The 24,260-nt window shown below is 32.4% G+C and overlaps 4 protein-coding genes across 5 annotated transcripts; 3 read left to right on the forward strand and 1 right to left on the reverse strand.

Moving 5' to 3' along the window:
* The first annotated feature begins 2,519 nt into the window (after positions 1–2,519).
* On the forward strand, positions 2,520–4,177 carry LOC124536754 (transcription initiation factor TFIID subunit 9). The gene is made up of 3 exons (XM_047113340.1): positions 2,520–3,065; positions 3,433–3,655; positions 4,009–4,177. The coding sequence occupies exons 1-3, from the start codon at positions 2,698–2,700 to the stop codon at positions 4,126–4,128; spliced, it is 711 nt and encodes a 236-aa protein (XP_046969296.1). The 5' UTR covers positions 2,520–2,697; the 3' UTR covers positions 4,129–4,177.
* A 542-nt stretch (positions 4,178–4,719) lies between these two features.
* On the reverse strand, positions 4,720–7,810 carry LOC124536924 (hydroxyacyl-coenzyme A dehydrogenase, mitochondrial-like). Its single transcript, XM_047113591.1, has 5 exons — positions 7,521–7,810; positions 6,919–7,194; positions 6,649–6,734; positions 5,508–5,722; positions 4,720–5,090 (listed from the first exon to the last, which is right to left on the reverse strand). Exons 1-5 carry the CDS (start codon positions 7,632–7,634, stop codon positions 4,849–4,851), a joined length of 933 nt encoding a protein of 310 aa, XP_046969547.1. The 5' UTR covers positions 7,635–7,810; the 3' UTR covers positions 4,720–4,848.
* Positions 7,811–9,240: 1,430 nt separating this feature from the next.
* LOC124537072 (inositol polyphosphate multikinase) lies at positions 9,241–21,452 on the forward strand. The gene is made up of 7 exons (XM_047113786.1): positions 9,241–9,390; positions 16,886–16,961; positions 17,515–17,653; positions 18,508–18,753; positions 19,362–19,550; positions 20,134–20,317; positions 20,969–21,452. The coding sequence occupies exons 2-7, from the start codon at positions 16,896–16,898 to the stop codon at positions 21,450–21,452; spliced, it is 1,308 nt and encodes a 435-aa protein (XP_046969742.1). The 5' UTR covers positions 9,241–9,390; positions 16,886–16,895.
* LOC124537107 (probable 3-hydroxyacyl-CoA dehydrogenase B0272.3) lies at positions 9,411–15,503 on the forward strand. Of its 2 annotated transcripts, none has more exons than XM_047113834.1 (5): positions 9,411–9,663; positions 9,942–10,214; positions 10,538–10,623; positions 11,167–11,381; positions 15,206–15,503. In XM_047113834.1, the coding sequence occupies exons 1-5, from the start codon at positions 9,553–9,555 to the stop codon at positions 15,439–15,441; spliced, it is 921 nt and encodes a 306-aa protein (XP_046969790.1). In that variant the 5' UTR covers positions 9,411–9,552; the 3' UTR covers positions 15,442–15,503. The 2 variants fall into 2 exon arrangements, with proteins under 2 accessions (XP_046969790.1, XP_046969789.1); XM_047113833.1 differs by lacking the exon at positions 15,206–15,503 and adding an exon at positions 12,481–12,764.
* Positions 21,453–24,260: the final 2,808 nt, after the last annotated feature.

A 24,260-nucleotide genomic window follows, 5' to 3' on the forward strand; every position in this document is an offset into this window, starting at 1 on the left:
AGAACACCGTAGTATCAGCTACTTCAAGACGGTCACCGTTTAAAGATATATTATAATTTTGCGTTCTAACATTGGGTAGGGTAAAAACTACATATTTTATTTTTTGAGAATTCAAAACGAAATTACTTACTGTAAAACAATTGTGTATCTGTGATACTGATCACTGTTCACATCGTCAGAGTCAGTTTTTTCCTGTCAACCTTAAAACTCAGTGAATTATCGTCAGCAAACAACACTATATCACAAATACCTTTAACATAGAAAGGAAGATCATTTTTATATACTAAAAAAAGAGGAAAAGAAAGGGACCCAAAATTGAAACTTGTAGATCACCCATTTTTAACGACTGACGAGAAGACTTATTCCATTAAAGAAAACATGTTGGATTATTTGTCTTAAGTATGAAGCAATGAGATCAAGTATATTTGAGCTTATAAAGAAGCGTTTCGTGTTCTACACAATCGAATGCTTTAGATAAATCACAGAATACTCCAATAGCATTCTATGATTTCTCCCAAGTACAGTAAATATGTTTGTATAATTAAGATAATAGACAAAGTTGCTGTTGGCGCAACATAACATTAATATGCGATGTACCCAACAATATAAGCCTTAGGAAATAATAATTTATAAAAGTAACTCAACTCAAACTTAAATACATTTTTATTAAATTTAAAATATTACACTTACCTATTCATAGTCAAATTAAATACTACCACCAGTTCGGAAAAATAAACACCCTGACCTGAGATAAACTGCAAGGGAAGTATATCTGCCGGTCTTTTTGTCAAATTAATAAATATAAATATTGAACATGAATAGAAATAGCCAGAAGGCAATCGTTTCATTTCCAAGGTATGCCATCATCAGTCATAAACTCATTAATTGTATACATTACCCTACGAAAGAGATACTGACTATGTAGTCGAGTAACAGGGGTAACATGTTGTGTTTGTTCCTTGTGCCAATGCTGAATCACATTTTCTCATAGAATCGTTAATATTTTTCCGTACATACATAACATTCAAGAATATATTGAGAAGATAAGTCAAGGTTGTATTCTTAAGTTATCTGAAACCTTAAATTATGAATTAAATATTAGATAGTGTAAATATACACTAGGAAAGATTAACGAATGGATGGAAATACAGTATAATAGGCAAGCAACAAGATAGATATTACAAATTTTTAACACATTTTTAACTTTTTCGTTTCATAAATTTTAATCATTGTAAAAATACATTGGTAAATAAGGTATATTATTCAGTACTACATTACGCAGACGATAAAAAAGCGTGAAATTAATACTTGTTGCCTTCCAGGCAGGATAAATTACATACATGCAATGATGTTGTAGTAAACAGTTATGTTATTAACGCGCAAAAAGTGAAGACTAGAAAACGTCCTAATTGGGACGTTTGTCTTTAGTTGTTTGACGTAGTAATACGTTATAATACATCATAATTACGTAGTAATACGTTTTACGTAATTAAAACATCTTGTTATCCCTTTTACTTATCGTTTTTATCAAGCTATCCTTTTTACTTTTAACGAAATGTAAAAATAAACTAAAATAAACGGTCCCCGGTGCGGCACACTTTTTTCTGTTGTTTAGTATGGATATAACATATCTGTTTATTAGAATATCATTGCATACATGTATAACTTTAATTAACTAACATGATTATTTTTAAATATTGAAAAAAGTAACTACTGTGTTTCTTGCCAGTTCTTCATGGTAGAATCTACTTTCCGAACCGGTGGTTGCTTCACTTAAAATACTTGACTATGACTATGACGATTCAAAAGTGCTTATGAAAGCCTACTTGAAAAAGGTATATTCTGAATTTGATTTCTTTTTTAGTAATGTACACTGAACATTTACAACACCGTTATAGTTTAACATATTTCGATGAGTTATCTGTATAAGAACAAAAACGAAGGAATGTATAAGGGTATAGTTGACATTATCATAAAATTCAAGTTAATTGGATCGATACGAACGGGTACTTCATCATATTATTACTTAATAGTTAATACATATAAGACACAGTGTAAATGGTTTAGTTCTGATATGATTTCGATTTTGGGAATAGAACTTGTAGCAATGACTTAATTAACTAAATATTACAAAAATATAATTTAATTTAAAAAAACTTACAAGGACTGACGGTTTGGAGCCGTCATAGGATACAAAAAAATAAATTAAGCAGGTTGGCTTTGGTATTTCACGAGCATAAATTGGCACGTTAAAATATATTCTAAATATTTTTCTTATTTATCATTATTCATATATATCATTCGAATTCCAACTTATTAAATTTTTCCTTATACAAATATACTTCAGAAAAAAAAAATTTTTTTCATAATATATAGCTTTTTTACAATCACAAATATTAATCGACGAAATTGTTTTTTTTTTTCAAAATAAGGGAATAAAGTGAACGATCCGATTCATGAATCGAATAGTTATGAGTTGGTTATGTGAAGAACCAATGAATGAATTTTATTATATCTAATGTCAACTGTCAATTGTCATCGCTAACGCTAATTTTGTAGACGGACATGAATTTTGTTATTTTTACCAAAACACAATCAGAAAACAAATGTATAAACAAGAGTATTTTAAATTAAAATAATAAGATAAACCAACTTTAATTCCTTTATGCATGTTAGGTTAATCTGCAATAAGATAAAATGGCGGAAAAAGACAAATCGAAAGTCAGCACACAAATGAAACACATACCAAAAGACGCGCAAGTAATAATGTCCATAATGAAAGAAGTTGGTATAGCGGAATACGAACCAAGAGTCGTAAACCAGCTCCTCGAATTCACATATCGGTATGTTACCTCAGTACTAGACGATGCCAGGGTTTTTGCTAACCACGCGAAGAAGAAGACTATTGACCTAGACGACGTGAGACTGGCGGTTCAAATGCAATTAGACAAGTCTTTCACGAGTCCACCTCCAAGAGAAGTGCTCTTGGAACTGGCTAGAGTCAAAAATGTGAATCCACTTCCATTAATCAAACCGCACTGCGGACTACGTTTGCCGCCAGATCGGTAAGATTTATTTTTAACTGCTAAACATCTTGAATGTAGTCACTATTCTATTATATTGTGATATCAATTATAACATTAAATATTTTGTGCAACTCAAAGTATCCATAGTATCCATCAGTATCCATATCCAGCTTCCTGTATCCATAGTATTATATATTAAAAATATTTTGCTTTAATTAGAAAAAAAAACAGGCGATCTATTGTAAATTGTCTGATCATCATCCCATTCAATATTTTCTTATCATGCTGACCCCAAGATTAGTAAACATATTGCAATCCACAATCTGATACTTACACATTTATTACCAGCAATGTTTAGATAAGATCTATGTTTATAATTTATTCATATAATGATCCCGTTTTTCAGTTACTGCTTATCAGCCTGTAACTATCGTTTGAAACCAGCCACAAAGAAAGTGGTAGTAAAATCATCAATACCCACCACTCCAACCATAAAAACAGTGACCACATCCAAGCCAGGAGGACCACAGAATGTTGTTGTTAAAAGACCACCTGGAGCCATAGTTAATGTGACATCTAAACCTAGTGTTGTCCCAAAGCCCGTGTTGAAGTTCACATCAAGCAGTAAGGTGGGTGAAAATTGTAACACTTATTTCTAATAAGTATCATTTAGAAGCTTGTCAAAATAAATTAATACTATATTGCTAACATAGTGACCACATTTTCTTTTCGTTCATGACATTTGTTTTTCCTTAATCAGACACATCTATCTAACGCATAGTTTATTCGAATCGAATCCTTCGTACTGTTAGTTAGTTGGTTAGTTGGGAGGGCAGGAGGAGGTTAGATGGCATTACACACAGGAAAAGTAATTAATCCCTACTGTCTTTATCATTACTCATTCTTGGTATTGTCTATACAGATGATACTTTAGGGATGATATATTTAAATATTTAACATAATTGGGATTTATAACTTACAGGTGGTTGCCAAGCCAGCAGTTCGTGTGACAGCGGGACCATCATCACAGGGCCCGATCAAAATGGAAGTTGATGAAGTATCTCAAAAAAGGAAACGAGAAGATGACGATTATGATATGTAATTAAGTTTAAATAGTTAAAGATAATATTATTAAAGTTTTTATTAACAGATATTTTTTTACTATTAATTCCTAGAACATGTCTTTAACAATTTTATATCTGTATGAAAATAGGCTGTATACATATATAGATATCATCCGTAGAAACACTAGTGTTAAAATGATATTCACTAACTTAACTTAATCATTTCCTAAAAACATCAGTTATGGATTATCTACTGATAGTAGATATTATGTAATTATAACCTCTGATAACTCAACAATATATGACCCCCCAGTTAGTTAAAATGGCAAGATGATTAACTGTTGATAAATTTTCTTCAATTCTTCTTGAAAAATTTATTTTAAAGTTGGTCTTTCCATCCTTCAAAATCTATAAATATATTGCATTTTTTTTTTCACAGTTTTTTATCACATCCAAATTATCATCTTCCATCCAATAAGCAAAATTAAATTTAATTGTAATGAACATTCCTAATAGTCCAGATTAATATGTCAGCTCCAAAAATTATCATTATCAGGAATTGTTCATATCAGCTGTAAAACATGGCAAATCATATCTCTTAAGCTAATGATTACTTAAAGAAAACAACATTAAAAAGTATAAAGTTTTTAATAAAGATATAATATGAAATTCAATAAATAAAATATACCAATTGATTACTCTTACAACAATACTAGAAAAATATTTATAAAATTTCAACTTGTAGAAAATATACTTATTTATTTCTTTTCATACTTGTAAAAACCTTCGCCAGTTTTAACACCCAGTTTTCCTTCAGATACCAGCTTGTTGAGTAAAGGAATTGGGTTAAATAAGGATTCTTGTGGGTACTTTTTGTGCCATCCGTCTAAGATGAACTTGTTTGTATCCAAACCAACATAGTCAGCGAGTTCTAGTGGTCCCATTGGGTAGCCTGCTCCTAACTTCATCGCAATGTCGATGTCACGAGCTGATGCATCACCTATAAAACAAGTAATAACATAATTAATTATATAAATTCAAAATACAGGGTCAGATTCATTTCTAATTTCTGAGGTAATAAATTAATATCTTGAATTATTTTTGAATTAGGTGAAAATTTAATTTAAAAAATGTTAAAAAGCAGTGGGTTATTATTTCTCAGTTATCAGAATTTCTTATTTAATTTCTTTCTTATGTGTGAGACCCTAGGTGAGATAAATGGGCCCCAATTATCTGAATCTCTATTTTATTGTTCAAATAAAACGTAATTAACATAAAATGTTCACAATAACTGGGTAGTTTCGAAAATTATATGCATATATATATTTTTTTTTATTAACTCTCTATAAACAACAACTTCATAATTTGAACAAAATAATTTTTTTGGATCTCCTAAGGATAAAACAAAGATATATACCTCTTTCAAACAGACGAATTGCCTCTGCAATGTATGGTACCAGCAATCTGTTAACAACAAAGCCGGGTGTATCTTTGCAGGTGATGCAGGTCTTGCCAACACTCTTGCCCCAAGCCATCATCGTTTCGTATGTGGCTGTAGATGTCTCTGCACCTTTAACCACTTCTAAAAGCCGCATCACAGGAACTGGATTGAAGAAGTGAAGACCTCCAAACCTGTCATTTTAATTAACTTAGTAACTGTCATTCAAAACATCAAATTTTATATAATTTCATTTGTTCAAATGCAAACAGCACGCTTTTCCATATACACCGATATGATGTGGTGGTGGTATAATAAAAACACCATGCTACTTATAGTGTACAAAAAGTTGAGTATATGAAGCATAATTTGACTTAATGCAACAATTATCTTAAAGTGAAAACTTTAGAAATTTAATATTTGAGATTTATTCATTCTTAAAAATATATTATTAAGCTTTATAAATTTTCAACAAAACTAAATCACCAAATAAGCTATTATGGTTTTCTACTGAACCTTCTACTTAGTTCCACATATTATGATATCCCACATCCCTAGATAATCAAACCCTCTGGCTTGGCTTTATTTGTAGTTAGTATATTGTATTTTTGGTTAAGTAGTATTGCAAATCATAAGAACATTGTAGTTTTAGTTGATACATATTAATTAGTTTAGTTTATCTTTTCCGTTAATTTTAAATGTCATTCCATAAATTATTTTATACAACACTTATGTAAATTCTACATTTATTCATTCATGAAGTTAATGATAACAACTGAAAAAGAAGGATATACTAACAAGAACTAGTCAAAATTTTACACAACCTTAAAATGTTTAAAATGTTATAATTTGAAGGGTGAATTAATGCAATTACAGGGTCAAAAAACATAACTTTTCAGTTTTACAAGGTTACTTAATAACTCTTAAACTGCTAAAGCTAGTTAGTAACTATGAGTGGTAGTTTATCATACATTTTTTAATAGCCTTAAGAGGGTTATGAATATGTCAGCCTTGTACACTAAGTTTGCCTTTGCATCAGAATTATCAAGTAAACAGAAGAAAGTGTACACACTTGTACAAAATAGGAAGGTTGAGCAGAGAAATGTATACATCAACTTACTTATCTTTCCTCTTAACAGCTTCTGCAATTTCATTGATAGAGAGCGATGAGGTGTTAGATGCAAATATGGTGTGGTTTGGAGCAGCCTGGAAATAAAAATTAAACCTCCATTTTCAAATTAAAGAACATGCAGTCACATTCAAATAAATAACATTAATAATATATACCAATAACACTAACATCAATCTCTGTGGAAATACAATAATAACATTAAAAAAAGAAGCTTTGTATTAACGGCAAAACTATTTTAATGATTAAATATTTGTTTACCGCATCCAGTTTTTTGAAGAGCTGATGTTTGATGTCCATGTTTTCAACAATAGCTTCAACCACAAGATCAGCACCTTGACTTGCGCTCACAGGGTCTGTTGCTGTTTTGATTCTAGCCATGGATTCAGACACAAACTTTTCTCCTTCTTTAGGGTTATCCTTGTAAATCTTCTTGGCAACTCTGCCCAAGTTGTTGCCAATTGATTTTTGTGACTTTGCTAATACATCTGAACTGACATCTACTAGAATCACATTTTGACCAGCTTGAGCAGAGACCTAAAAAAGTAATGTACACTCATGTTAATAACTGTAGTTAGGGTTTTGAATGACAAACGAGCCGTAGTTATCTATCACGTTGCCTGCAAGAAGCACTAACATATGCTGTTACTCTAGATAATATACATTTTAGTAATATAACTATGTAATTACTCTAGATCATTCACTGACTATATCGTAACAAGGCAATACGAGGCATTTATTTCGCTTATCAAATGAGTCTTAGAGGATATTCGAGTCCTATAAGAAGGGTCTCCACGGAGCCATACCACCGGTAAAGTTTTAAAAATATTTAAAGAACAAGTATTAACAAAAATGTCGAATACCTGAGCAATTCCAGATCCCATCAAACCACCTCCAATAACTGTAACATTTTTAATTGCACTTTGTACTGCTGCAGAACTAGAAAAGTTTCTAGCAATTACTCCAAACTGGATCATTTTAACTTATTTTGTTACTACCGAATTACTTAAAAGATTATATTTAACTTGGATGCACAGTAGTTAGAACCGGTGTACCGGTTCAAAGAAAACCTTATTAGTATATGACTTAAAAAAGTATTCCAAAGTCCAACTAAAAAATATATGATAACTTTTGTAATAAGGCTGAGTTCACACAAGACAATCTGCATATACGACGATATCTGGTAGCTGCCTTACAAATCAAATAAATAAAATACCTTTTCTATTTTGTAATTTTTCAAATATTATCTAAGCGGGTTTCGTATATATTTAAATAACAATAACCTATAATATATTAGACCATTTGAAATTAAAACTTTCTAAAATTCAAATAAATAAGATAACATGACAGATTCATTCTCTAAATTAAATAATCCTTTTTTGCTTGGTAGCTACCAATGAATTCAACAAGTAAAGCCTCATAGCAGCTACGTGTATGTATGTATTCTAAATTAAAATATTTCTTAAATATTCTATTAGATTTGAGATTCTGCAGGAATGGATTCCATTTCACCCCATGACGACTATACTTACAACATCCGTTGATGGTTTCGGTGCTTTTAGTACAGTACTATTCGAATTGAGTTGAGCTTTGCATAACATTTTATAATTTCTTAGTAAATATAATATAGGGTAGAGTATGGAGCCCTGAGACACTCCTACCGTATGGTGCCAGATGAGACCTACTAAGTCTGCCAGGCAATCTTAGGATACGTAGTTAATATTATCAGAATTAGCAGTACAAAATAGGTGATGTTGATGTTAAACGAAAAGTCCTTTGAAATATCTGCATATATTTCGTGTCCATTAATGTAATGAAAGGCTGATTAATCAGTTACTGTTTGACCTCCACAATTGTATTAATTGGAAATAGACACACAAACTTTGATAAGTTAATAAGAAAGTAATTTCGTAATCTATAGGCTGATTCCTAAGCTTTCCTGGTTTTAGGATGTCTTTAACACATAACTATAACTTCCTTCCATTGATCGGAAGACAATAGAGGCAGATTTGACACCTGGCTGCCTACTATGATATTTGATACGTCGCTATCTGCTGAGCTTATTGCAGAAGCCGCCTGATCTTTGCTGCCCCAGGCCCGGGCTCACTAATTCTATAGGGATATGCGTTCCTGAGGAAGGATTTGCCTTGATGAGCATATGAATTTAGAACCAGTGAAAAGCCTCGCTTTATTGCTTTGCTTGCTGTTCTTGAATGCAGTCCCTATTGTGTGACTTTTTGAACTGATATCAGGGCGGCTCAATTAACAAAGCCAAAAAGTATATAATATACGCGTTGTTCCAGTAGAGTCACATTTTATAACATTAGCAAAGATTATATAAAATAGCTGCAGGTTCAGTCATGTTGAAAAATGACATTTTGTCAACTTGACTACGGCAATAGTTGTGTTTATTTTGGTACCGCTTTAAATGCAAAATGTTATTATTAAAAAAAGTACAAAACTTTTCGATTTTGTATCGTTAAAACGAAAATTTAGTTTTAAAATATTTATTTATTTATTGTTTATGAGTAGTAACAGTAGTAACATGTTTTTTTATAATACTTAAATTAATTTTATAACAACGAAACAAAAACTTATATTACTGTAAAAGTGGATTTAAACTTGATTGACAAATATATAAAAAATAAAATTATCATCCTTAGTAATAATTAGTTATCTCACGGTTGATAAAATGTGTTGTTTACGTTGCCGTATCGCTACAATAAATGGCAGGTAAGTACAAGTAGATATTATTATTCAACATACTAGGCGTATAAAGTTATTTTTTTATCTCGTACATCAGACCGAGTGAATGGACTTTGAATTAGACATTACACCGGTTAAGTAGCAAGTTATCGCGTCGCCAATTCGCCATTTCAATATATTTAAGTAAAAATGAACAAATTAGTAGGAATTACTAGAAACTTTTCTAATTCCACGTCCTTAAATGCTATTAAAACGGTCACAGTTGTCGGAGGGGGTCTTATGGGATCTGGCATTGCTCAGGTAAGTTATGTATTGAATAAAAAAAAATGTTTTTTTTTTTTTAAATGATTTTACTTTATTTCTATATTTCAAACTGTAGAAACATATTCATCACTCTCTTTTAAAGTGAATATACTGTATACGCAATACAATACGCTTTTTTTTATTGTTCTAAAACACAAAATTGTATAAAAACTTGCTTGTACAGCTTCAAATTAAGTAAATATAATTTAATGTTCTATTTAAACAAATGCATTAAAATATTTCTGTGTATTATTTACTATCTATTTCGTCAATAGGTCGCAGCACAAGCTGGCCAAAATGTAACAATAATAGACCTAAAACCAGAATTACTGGAGAAAGCTCAGAAATCTATTCAGAACAACCTTAATCGGGTCGCTAGAAAAGCTTACAAAGATGACCCAGCAAAGATTGAAGCTTTTGTTAAAGAAGCAAGTGACAGAATCAAAGTTTCAACTAAAGTAGAAGATGGAGTAAATGTTGATCTAATTGTTGAAGCCATTGTTGAGAGGCTCGATGTTAAGCAAGAGTTGTTCAACAAACTTGATCAGGTATGTCTATAAATACTAAGTTGATCTAATTTCAGCTAGGTGTTGTATGCATGCTTTCAAAGTAACTTGTACAAAATTACTTGATCATAAATCTAAAGATCATAAATAATTAATAATATTTGAAAACTTTCTAGAACGGAAAATAAATTTTCAATCTTATTAATTCATACTTTGCAATAGTGGACATTTTACAGAAGTTCCTCAAAATTTTGTTTTCTCATGGTTTTTTGTTTCACTGCAGTGCTAAAGAATAATTATAAAAAGTCAGTACTGGATATACACCTTACTGATATACAGTCCAAAAATGCTTATATTTTTTTCAGCTATGTCCTGAACATACAATTCTTGCAAGTAACACTTCATCAATTTCAATTAATGAGATTGGAGCTGGTATCAAAAGGAAGGACAGGTATGTCATTATTATATAAATTTTGATTATTTAGATAGATGGATGGCTTAGAATCCTAGCAGGCTATCATCAATCTGAATTTAACACAAGAGATGAATTATTGTCTTGGATAACCCATTGGTTACTTTTTATCCTGGAGAAATGTACTTAATAACTATGTAAAAACACCAGAGCCTTCCCTCCCCTGCCTCTCTGCACACACAGGTGTATCTGTGGACAAAAACTAGTATTTAATAATAAAGACTGATTATTTACCTAATGATAAACAAATAAAAAAAACCTTGGAAGTAGTAGTAACTTATAATTATATGTACAGGTGTTATTATGAAAACACAATTCACATAAGATTTCACACAATAAAATAGATAATTTTAATGATGTTTTAAAAAGTCACTTTGCGTAAGATGTGCCTTTGTTTCACTTAGTTTATCATTAGACATGATTAATTAGCTAAAGAAAATTATGCTAGTATCCATAGAGCCACATAGTCATAACCCCAAATTGTCTAAATAATTCACAATATGATCTTTATATTATATTCAGATTCGGAGGCCTTCATTTTTTCAACCCTGTACCAGTGATGCGTCTTTTGGAAGTCATTAAGGGTGACCATATATCTGAAGAGACATACCAAACTATGATGGCCTGGGGCAAATCTGTTGGAAAGACTTGTATTACTTGCAAAGACACTCCTGGATTTGTGGTTAACAGACTGCTTGGACCGTACAGTGCTGAGGCAGTAAGGATGTTTGAGAGAGGTAACATATAGTTAAATTAAGTCATGCATGCTAAAAGGCACATATATAATGACAAACGCAAAAAAATAGTTTATCTTGTTACCAAAATTAACAGTCATTGATATTGGTCTTTTTAGAACTAAATGTGAAATGAAACTTGTTATTTTATTTTTTAATAATGAGCAATCTGACTTACACCTTGGGACATATATTAATTTAATAATAATAATAATTTTATATTGTTATGATTATTATTATATTTTTTCTTTGCATTTAATTATAAACTATTTTATTTCATTTAATTAGTATGGTGCTTTATACATAATGCATAGTATATCTCATCCATGGTACATTGTATCATGTCATGGTCAAATTGGAGGGTAAACATTTATGTATATTATATGTAACATATTTGATGTAAATAGTTTTTACAGCTGCCACATGTAATTAATTGACACACTTATTACAATTATATGAAATAAGAGCTTACTCATGCTTGGGTTGGTTGGTTGTAGTCAAAACTTAAAAGCCATCAGCATTTATAAGTTGCTTAGGAACTGATTATTCAAATAACTGTTTTCTTCTTTAGAATAACAAATCATTTGTTACAAAAAGAAATCATTGTTCAAGTACATACAAGGTGATGTTGTTCAACAAAAAACCTGCTTACAATATTTATAAGTATGGTCATATGCAAGTAGAGAATAATTAATTATTCTTTAAAGTCTCATTGCTTGAATGGTATGCTTTTTTCTGCGTACAAGTTTTACCTGCACATAACATAATATGGGTAGATCAGACAATTTGCAAACAATACCAGTGGCTTTGGTGTGTATTTTATACAGATACAGGATTATACTACAAAAATTATAATATGTATATATGTATAATGTAAGTATATATTATGTAGTTCATTTGGATTTGGGGCTTTGGTTGAGTGATTTAAAAAATATATATGAATGCATGATTCCAAATAAATATTATATAATGTAAGTATATTTATTACTATTGTTTTGTATTGGTCACTTATACATAACATATAAACATCAATTTATATTTATATTTTAATAAAATATTGGAATATATAATTTTTAACATTTTATTGTATTTGTTTTCCCAGGTGATGCGTCGAAAGAGGATATAGATATTGGTATGAAGCTAGGTGCATCATTGCCTATGGGCCCACTTGAGTTAGCAGATTACACAGGCTTGGATACTAACAAATTTGTCCTGCAAGTTCTGTACGAGAAGACAAACAACCCCGTGTTCAAACCGATAGACCTGTTAGAGAAGATGGTCGCTGATGGAAAACTTGGAATCAAAACTGGGGAGGGTTTCTATAAATATACGAAATGATTGCGATATTTGTAATTTTTATCATAAACCTATTTTTATATTGAGATATTTATAATGTATTTTTTTTCGTTAAAGATTTATATATTTTTTATCTTTGTTTTTTTTTTTATTATTAATTTAGCAAAATCCCCTTAGTTTTCGTGTTAGTTAAGTGTGTTATATGTGTACTGCGATTAAAATAGCACCATCAATAGATGGTAAGAACGACTCGCCAACAAATCAACGTAGTAGTAATTTCAGACACAGTGAGACATACTTTGGGCTAAATCATTTACCATGTTTGCCAACGGAAGTGATGACAATGCAAGTTCGTAGTAACGCAACCGCGTTTTTAGCTCTACGACCACATTCTGAGATGTGATTTCAAGTGCAGTCTCTTGAGATAACAAATTTAAAGCTTCGAAATATGACACTATAAAAGTGAATAGGGTAATCAATATTAAGCATAAACAATCAGAAAACCGACACGCAGTTTCCTTACCTTACATAGTATTTTTTTTTATTTCGGTAGAATTTTAGCTTTCATTTATTGGTGAAAAAATTTAAATTATCGTTTACTACCCACGGGTGTAATACTGATTCTAAATATACTACAGAATTTGTTTATTTACGACATAACATTAGAAACTTCTGAAATTATCAGTGTTTCTTTACTATATTGTCCATGCATTATAAACAAAAACCTTCCTCCCGAATCACTCTATCTATTAAAACCGCATCAAAATCCGTTGCGTAATTTAAAAGATTTAAGCATACATAGAGTCGAGATGGCCCAGTGGTCAGAACGCGTGCATCTTAACCGATGATTGCAGGTTCAAACCCAGGCAAGCACCGCTGATTCATGTGCTTAATTTGTCTTTATAATTCATCTCGTGCTCAGCGGTTAAGGAAAACATCGTGAGGAAACCTGCACGTGACAAATTTCATAGAAATTCTGCCGCATTGGAACAGCGTGGTGGAATATGTTCCAAACCTTCTCCTCTAAGGGAGAGGAGGCCTTTAGCCCAGCAGTGGGAATTTACAGGCTGTTGTTGTAAGCATACATACGGACGGATAGCGAAAAGCGACTTTGTTTTATACTATGTAGTGATACACATCATCACATGATATCAAGTTAGTTGAACTTTTATAGCCACAAGGGATAATGTCCCTTCATAAGGATTTCATACAATGTAGGTGTTGGTGACCACTTGCCGTCAGGTGGCACCTCACATGATTTAGAAATTTTAAATTTAAAAAAGTGCTTAAGTATATTATGTAATTATCGCACCTAAACGTAAATAAATAAAATAAATTCGGTTGTTTTATCACCGTTTTTATCTGACCTTGTGCATTTTAAATAATTTGTTTCATCGTTTGTCTTATCGTGACGTAATTATATATTTGCCTTTATATTAAACATATTTTAATTACATGCTGGCATTATATATGTATAATGACAGTAAATGTGTATATCTAACTAACAATTAAATCCAGTTTATTAATTTTAAAATGTTTTTGATAAATAAAATTATGCGACGCACGACCGTTATCTAGGTTGGTATATTAGTCTATTAATAATGCATGATTGAATTAAATTAATGAATAACAATTGTAGCATTCATATTGTAACAGTAATTCAGTAACTGTTACTTTTGCTAAGAATCCAAAAAAAAGTTCTACGACTATACATTGTTATTGCGTTCGGTTTTCCAGGGTGAGTGACTCAGTTTAATTCGGGGCGTAAGGAAAAAGCGTTGTTTGGTGGTAAAAAACGCGGAGATTATTAAAAAAAAGTCTCACGTGTATAAGAAACGATTAATATCCAGAAATAAATAATATTTTAATATTGATTTTGAAGGATGAAAATGATAATGAATTTAGATGATGATCAGTCTTTATAAAAGGAATTAGTCTGTTGTAACAGATAATTTATGTCGGAAATACGAAAATAACATTGCGTATGCAACAATTTTAAAATATATCTGATAAACAAGTTTCTTTTCAAATGTTGGTATCATTTAATATGATTGAACAATCAAACATCACAGTTTTTGTAATTTGTTTAGATTATTATGGTAACACTGATTAAAAGTATTAAAATGAGTAGAATAGCTCGTATTTTTTCATTGTATTATCTTTAGGTTCGTCCGTGTGTAAGATTATTATTGGGTGGGCTATGTTATGGCTGATTGTTTTACCTATGTACAATTATATATTACACATAAATAAAAATAATAAAAATATACTTTATAAGTATATAGTGTAAGATTTACCTATAATAAAAGGTAATATGGCCAATGACTTTTCTATATTGTTCATGTTGTACGTTAAGTCCTTTTCGTAATTTAAATTTGTATGTTGATTTGTAAGTACTATGTGCATTTATTATCCACGGTAATTAATAAGTATGGAAAATAATCATAAAAAAATGCTTTAACATTTTTCTTAAAAGTTATTCCAGGCAAGTATTTATTAATTAATTAACCTAAACCATAAATATATTTCAGGTGATGCCTCAGCCCGTGATATTGATACAGCTATGAAGTTAGGTGCAGGTTATCCTATGGGTCCATTGGAATTAGCTGACTTCACTGGCTTAGACAACAAGAAATCTATTTTAGCTGTAATGTTTGAGAAAACTGGCAACCCCGTGTTTAGACAAGTTATGCTTCTAGATAAATTGGTTAGCGAAGGAAAATATGGAAGAAAGACTGGGGAAGGAATTTATAAATACAATAATTAATTGATTTTGTTTCTAAGCTCAGGCTGATTAAATCCATTGCATTACATTTTGGGACCAGTATTAAAAAAAAAAAACATTTTATTTGTAATATATTTTTTAACTTAAGTATATTATTTAAACCTTGTAATTGATTAACGAATGAAAAAAATGTATATGATTTTATTTAGCTATATTAATAAATATGCATTTGATGGAATAGTCTTTTATTTATAAGGCAAATTTAAATACAGATTTTTACTTTTAGTAGTAGCATTATAAAATAAGTGATACTAATGCTAGACTTCGTAGTTCCGCTACATTTTTTTTGACTCTTGATGCCAATGTCACAACTGGAAAAGTTACAAAAATGTAAATCGTACGAATAGTTTCCGTATCATTACGTGAGATAAAAACATTTATACGATGAGTACTAAAGTTCTGTTAAGTACTTTATTATTTATATCGATAAGAGTTTACAATATTAACTGGTTATATTCATTATTATAGATTAGATTTAATTCGTGGAATTTTAAATACATAAGAGGAAAATTGAAGAAAATTCTATAAACGTACGTGGTATATCAAACAATGCGTTACTTTTTCATATTTTTTAATAACAATTATTGTAATATAGATAATTAAAATACATATAGTCCACACAATACTTCATGGCCATACTTCCCACCAGATTAGTCATTTCCTTTGATCTCTTATAAAGAAATACTTATTCCAAATATTTGAAGATGATGTTGATAAAAAAATCAGTAAGACACGGTAGATACATTTCAGAATTTCTATAAAATATCCTGTTATCGATGAGCGAATTATAAAACCGATAAATTTCCGACAACGTTGATTTATTGCAGATTAGATAAAAAATATATATCATTCGTTTATCAGTCAGTTTTATAAAAGAAAACAATCAAAAGTGTCTAAAAAATAGTAAATTCAACGTTTATAATAAGGTATATCGTTACTTTGAGTTATTTCTATTTTTTAAACTGTAACTGTGTAATACGACTCATATTTGATTTAGCGATATTTTAAATATTATAAATTATTTTGTATAATTAATATAAGGTACTTTATTTTACTAAATAACCTTCATTTAAATAAATAAATGCCAAACATATATTTTTAATACATCTATCAATTCTAAAGTTTTTTTTAATGTATAGAGACTGTGGGTCGAATTTCACCTGACCGTTACAGTACTTTATTTTTTAATTCTAAAATCGACAATGTATCATGACATCATCATTATTATAACTCATATGTATTAGTGAATATTATCACAAATAAAACCTAACAACATACTCATCGATAAACATTTTTAACTTCTACCTACCCGAATTTTATGGAATGTTATGAAATTATATTTTGCACACTTTTTTTTACTCTATTCATTAAACTGTGTTTGACAGAAAAAATAAACGTTATTTATATTTTAACGTGTTAATTACAGAAAGAAATAAATGAGTGATGTGGGCGAAAGACCGAAGGCTCGAAGACCGGTGCGAAGGCAAAGGTCTATTTATCAGGTGACTACAGTTTTTTTTTTAATTTATGTTTATAAGGCACTTTATACTAAATAATTTATTCTAATGAAACTTAACATATCACATAGTTATAAAAAATAATAATTTTGTATTTGATAGAAGGAATCCCAAACGAGAATCGAAAAGTAGGAAAGTTATTATTAATGTATATTTTTAGGAGATTATTGTTAAATGTACCGTTACGATAAATTAACGAGTGAGGTGAATTTGAAAGAATGACATTGACAAGGAATTCTAAAATACGTGATACCGTAACTAACTCGCTTTTGAATTGACCTCTTTTGGTATTATGTAGGTTTGACAATAAATAGAAGAACATCACAATAGTTTTCTAGAAAAAAAGAAATATTAAGTAAAAAAATATTTTATAAACATTTATATCATAAATATAATTTGTTCCGAAGTAAACTTGGTCAAGATTAGAGTAAAAAAGTTAATTGAAAAACGCTTTAGAAATCCAACACATTTCTGGCGCAAAAAGTGGTTTCACTTCAGTCACGAGTGTTGCTCGTATTAAAAATGAAATATTTCTCAGGTGCATTACAGTCTCCGCCCAAGAGACGACGAGATGATGGCCAAGCCGCTCGCCATGCCGTCGGGCCCGCTGCAGGTGCAAGCCTACGAGCTGCAAGTGGCTGGGCACCAGAATGACAAGTCCGACACGCGGTACATGGGTAACGACTTTTTTTTTGAACAGTTCTAGCATTGTCTATATCGAGGAGTTATTAATATTCCTGATAAAACCACCAGTTAAGCGTAAAAATGTAGGGGTAGGAATACAGGAGTGGAGCAGACAAGGGTTAGGTGTTAGGGTTGTCATAAATGAGCATCGCATTTGCGGGTTTCGTGGCGTTGAATCGGAAAATTGTAATTGTCACTAAAAGATTGAACCAACCTTATTTTAGTTTCCTTTTAAAAAAGTACATAATAAATTATATTTTTTTTATGGTATAGGTTGGCGGACGAGCATATAGGCCACCTGATGGTAAGTGGTCACCATCACCCTTAGACGATGACGCTGTAAGAAATATTAACTATTCTTTACATCCTCAATGTGTCACCAAGCTTGGGAACAAATATGTTATGCCCCTTGTGCCTGTAGTTCACTGGCTCAATCACCCTTCAAACCGGAACACAACAATACTGAGTACTGTTATTTGGCGGAAGAATAACTGATGTGTGGGTGGTACCTGAGCAGACGGGCTAGCACAAAGAAAGAAAAATAATGAATATGTATTACTTTTATATAGGCCCTTAAGACCTTCACCATTGGTGGCTTTAATGTACCGCACTGTTTTTCCCTGTGGTAGCTACTTCAATGTTTGAGGATTTAACGGAAATTATATAAGTATGAATAAACGATTGTAAAATTGACACGACTTAGGAGGTTCTTAAAATTTCTTCTAGTTATTATTTGAAATTGTTTATAACTTTTAAATAGGCAATCTATTTGCCTAGTAATAAATCAAGTATTAATAAAAAACCTCATAACTATATAATGTAAAAAGAACAATATAATATCACGCAGGATTACTCCAATGTAGCAACGGCAGAGTCCTCAAACCGATTATAAAGGAATGCCAGAAGCGAGAAGTGGAATTCTATTCCCGGGTGTGGTCTTCCAATGATCCAGATCTGGTGGAACTTAGGAAGTTCATCCCAAAGTATTACGGCTGCAAGAAGTTCACTTACAATGGATACGAACAGGAGTACATCATGCTAGAAGACTTAACAGAAAGGATGCTGGAACCGTGTATTATGGATGTGAAAATTGGTAAATATTCCTATGTCAGCAATAAGAATATATTATAAAGTAACGTAAGATTACAGCCTGGGCGGATGATCTTCGTCGAAGATGGCCGTCGTAGGGTTTAATGGATATTTTTAGGGTACCCCATGCAGGTTCACTCCCCAATCAACCTGGATATTGTTCTGAAGGTTCTACTGGTTAATAAATAGATTATGTACAAATATAAATAGACGCAAAAGTCCTCATGATTTTTCCCTTCATCGCCAAATATAAAAATATATTAAATTCATGACAGCTTACTGGTGTTTACTTTAGTTTGGACAAAAACTCGTATTAGACAGTATTGACACCTGCATTGAAAGTGAAGTCATCCGGTTAGGTAGAACTGGAGTGAAATTCAGTTGCTCAATAACATTTTAGATATAATGTTTCAAGAACAGTTTGGCCGGCAAAATAAAGGCATAATAAATACCTCAGTTTATTGTGATTTCATATTGATAATTTAATCTTATAGGAAAATACGCAACGAAAAACTTCTTAGTCTTATCTACATTTATGGTCTCAATAAACAAACTTTGTCATACTAGAAAAGATTAACGTTATAATATAAATCATATCTGATAAAACTATAGGCAGAAGAACTTGGGATCCGCTCGCAACGGAAGAGAAGATTAAGAAGGAGCAAAGCAAGTACAAGCAGTGTAAAGAAGAGTACGGTTTCTGCATACCCGGCTACCAAGTGTACAAGCTGGCCACGGGCAAGCTGCAGAAGTACAACAAGGACTACGGGAAAAAGTTACATGGGCCCATGGTGAGGACAGGTGAGTCCGGAAACGAATAGGTGGATCATTGGTCCTATTTTTGGACCTTGCGAGGAAAGCCTGCATGGACCGTTACGAAGTAGAGAGTTAGGTAGCAGGCTCGTATTAGCAACGTTCATACGTTGGACTGGGAGGGAAAACATATTATATCGAGGCCATCCGAAACAGAAATCATACAAATAGAAGTGGTCTATGAATCCTTGCTGGATCTTCTGGTATTTCTCCCCGGCAGCCTAATAATTCGAGCACAGGTTTTCTTTTTTATGGTATAGGTTGGCGGACGAGCATATGGGCCACCTGATGGTAAGTGGTCACCATCACCCATAGACAATGACGCTGTGAGAAATATTAACTATTCCTTACATCGTCACTGCGCCACTAACCTTGGGAACTAAGATGTTATGTCCCTTGTGCCTGTAGTTACACTGGCTCACTCACCCTTCAAACCGGAACACAACAATACTGGCTACTGTTATTTGGCGGTAGAATAACCGATGAGTGGGTGGTACCTACCCAGACGGGCTCGCAAAAGAACGCTCGTGCGTAGCTCGTGCAACGTGAACTAACGGTTCTGTGGGCGCAGCCGTGCGCAACTTCCTGAACGGCGTGGGCGCGCCCGTGTGCCGCGCGCTGCTGCTGCAGCAGCTGGCGGCGCTGTGGGCGCTGCAGCGCTGGGCGGCGCGCGCGCGCCCGCTGTCGCTGTTCGCCGCGTCGCTGCTGCTCGTGTACGACGCCGCGCGCCTGCGCGCCTGCTGCGAGCCGCCGCCGTGAGTGCCGCCTGTACCGCACTCGACGGCCCGGCCGACTCGTTCACAAATCAAATCAAATCAATTTTATTCAAGTAAACTTCACAATCAATGGCGTAACTATCGTAGGGCAGGCGGTGCAGTGCACCAGGGCCCCCGAGCTCAGGGGGGCCCTCTAAACTAAATCTTAAGCTTCTTTAAGGGTAATTATTAGTTAGAGAGGGATGGGAAAGAGGGGGTGAAGGCCTGATTCTTTTTCTGTGCACCGGGGCCTTTCCTCAACCAGCTACGCCACTGTTCACAATGAAGCGTTTTTGAATCGTCAATAATCAAAAACTACCACCGTTTCGGGAAGCAGCTTCTAGCGAGAAGAAACGGCAAGAAACTCGCATAGTTGCTCTTTTCAAATGAACACATTTACAATGCTGTTATTGACAGTAATTAGCGTCCTATGATGGAACCCGAGCCTAACTCCAGGCGTTTCTTTCTAAAAAGTACTCTTTTAATGAATAGTATGATTTATTTATTAATTTAGTCTTAATAATATTTTTAAATTTTGAAAATGGTATATTGATTATATTTTCCGGTATCTTATTATATATGCGTATACCATTGCCCAAAAACGTTCTATTTACCGTATGCAAACGGAAACGCAGGAGTTTATTGTTTCAGGTCGCGTATGCAGTGCCGCCCACCGTCGATACCTCGAAGGAAGTCCATTCATTCCATGCACAGCCCCGTGACGGGGTCCAACTTCAGCGGCCAGATCTCCTCGAAGGGGCCCGTTTACAGAAAAGTCAGCTCGGTCCCGATATCTCCCATGAGTCTCGCTCGTGAGACGTTCTCCTCGCCCCCCCCAATCAGGTCGCCCTGGACCGAGGCCCTGGAGAAGCTGAACAGCAGCCACTCCTTCGAGCATAACTACGAGGACAAATTGTCGAAGATCAAGATGAATTACAGGGCGACGCTGGACCAGCTGTCGAGCGACTCCCCGACCCCGAACCCGTGGGGGACGGTCAAGATAATAGACTTCGTGCACGCCTTCTTCAACGACGAGGACGAACCGAAGGTTGACACTAATTTTAGGGATGGAGTGGACAGTCTGGTTGAAATTTTTGAATCTTTGTTGAGGGAAACCGATGATCAAGTTTTCTGATAATTATTTTCCTTTTTACCGATTTTTCGGGACGAAGGGTGATGCCATGATATTTACTTAGTGGCAATAAAATATCTCTGATATGCTCATAAATGACATAACCGACAGGTTTTGTGTTCCAAGCCTTAAATAGTAATGTATATTAAACCTTATCAAAATAATTTTAGGGTCATTTTTCATAATGTGATAATCAAGTTATCTGTGCTCCAAGATATATTCGAATAATGGTTTATTTTAAACGTCTTCGTTGTGCCAAATTTGTTTGTACAGTATTGTTCGAAGAAATCCTATAAATGAAAAATTTGTGCCAATTTTATTCATACAATTTCTAACGACCGAGAAATGTCTCTCAGATTATATTTTATAATTGTTATTTTATTATATTAAGTTGTATTACTTTGTAAATTTTAATATTTAATAATTAAGCCATCGTTTCTCAAACTTTTACTTTAAAATGTGACCATGACATTCTGCCACATGTGTATCCACTTAAACAAGATGAGGTTAGGTGGTGAAACATTTATTGGCAAAAACTTATGGCTCTTATAGAATGGGAGCCTACGATGCTAAATGGGGATTTACTTTAGCGTATAATCCATTGGTTTTTTTAAGATTAGGCGGATAGAAAATAAAAGGTTATATTATGTATATATATTTTTTTACTATTCTGGCCAGCTGTTTTTTGTTTATAAGATTTCCAGTGCGTTAATCTCGCTTTTTCGAGGTAATACCAAATTTGAACATCCCCAGTATAATTTTATAGACATTTGCTTGACAATGAGTTTGAGAAACGATGAATTAAGGTGTATGACGTCATTATTTAAATAAAACAATTGTATATTTATAAAAATCAGTACTTAATATTGTAAATTGTTTTAATAAAAGAGGTGATATTTCGCTTTCGCATTTAAAATATTTATTTTCGAAATCAGCCAAAACTATTATTCAAATAAAATGTATAAACATAAAATACCGTCTAGAATGAAACCGTGGCGCCGAACGGTCTAAAATGAACTCTATGCATATGCAATAAGGGTCATTCAATACAAGGTATTAGACGATTCCTACACATCAATATACGAATATTATCTGTAGAGATAAACAATCCTTAACGGAAAAACAGTACGGTGTTATATCGAATTTATTTAAAAAAATATATTCGTATAATTCATGACTTATATTGATACATTTAGGGTTGCCATCTTAGTTTTTTTTTAAATATTTTGAGTTCCTTAAAAACATGCGTCAAAGTAAGTCTTTTGATAGCAAATAGTAATAAAATTTAATTATTTCGAATTCTAAAGATAAATAATTCAGTAACAACCAAAGATAGAACTGCAAAGTATAATCAAATGATCTCTAAAAATTAATACTATTATCACTTTATAAGATTCTTTAATCTCTTATCTATTTATAAGCGAAAGAAACGTTAAGTTTCCGCAAAACCTACATTATAGTTCCACTGACTGACTGAGTAACTTTTACTCTGACATTAATTAAAATTGAACATATGTTGATTTATTTAATAAAATAAAAAAAATTTATTACAACTTAAAGTTTTTTTTCATTTAAGTATTTAAACATTCCAAGATAGTATTTTATTGTAACGATTTTGAAAAATACTCTACTGTAAATCTTGTAAGCGGCATATTAAAAAAAACAAAAAAATAATATGACAACTAAAACAAAAAGATGGCAACCCTATAAATGCTTGAAACAAGTACGTAAAGTAACATGTTATCTTAAATAGGATTTTAAGTAATTTTAAGTTTAGGAATAGTCGAATGCCCCGTACATAAAATATTATAAATTGTACATTTGTCAACAGTCTTGTTACATTAAATCGTGAAAATTCAATATTTAAACAACAGTAAATTCTTTCGTAATACCATCAAACATGTATTCGTCGTGTGGACAATTTAGTTATGAAATAGGAACTTTTTTGTTGCCTTATTAGGAAAAGCATATTGTGTTGAAAAAGAAAAAAACGTTTTGTAACTAGGTGTACGATTCAAAATATATTTTTATATATAAAATATATTTTTAATAACAGCAACCTTCAAGCATGACAATTTATAGATTTGATTTCGTCATTTATAATGGTTAGTGAAAACGATACTATAATACACATTACAAAAATAAATTTCCTAAATACGATAAAGTAAAGATTCTAAATTAATACAAATCATGAAATTTCTAATAATAATAATAATAATTAAAAAAATAACCACAAAAGTATACCACAGATAATAATAAATTTGGCCCATTCGGCACCCGCGGAGCGACCGGCCGCCGGCCGCGACTGGCGCGGACGTTCCGCTACACGCAAAAATTATAATCGTTACAAGCAATTAATCTAACATTACATTTAATATACAACAAAATAGAAATCAGTGTTCTAGCACAAACGAAGCACCTCCATCAACTAAGGGCGACACGGAGGATTTGTAACATTAATTTTCTATTTATATAATTTTTTTTGATAATTTTTCTCAATTACATTTCATTACGAAAAAACACACATGGCAGATGATTCTTTAACATTTTTTTAATCTTAATTTAGGTCAATTATATCACAATTCGTTCAACTCCCACGGACTCGCTGCAAATTTTAAATATAAAATCGAGCGAGTGTCCGTCCGAAGCCCGACTCAAATCAGTTCAGACACACTCAAATGTTCGAGAAGGACGCTCAAAGTGTACAGGCCGGGTACGCCGACTCGCCGCCTCCCAAAAGTTACATGAAGATGATTTACAACGAAAATGTTACGCGGCGACGGCCCGCGGGGCGGGGGGGCGCGCGGGGCG

The sequence above is a fragment of the Vanessa cardui genome, chromosome 17 (genome assembly GCF_905220365.1).
Source record: "Vanessa cardui chromosome 17, ilVanCard2.1, whole genome shotgun sequence".
Taxonomy (NCBI): domain Eukaryota; kingdom Metazoa; phylum Arthropoda; class Insecta; order Lepidoptera; family Nymphalidae; genus Vanessa; species Vanessa cardui.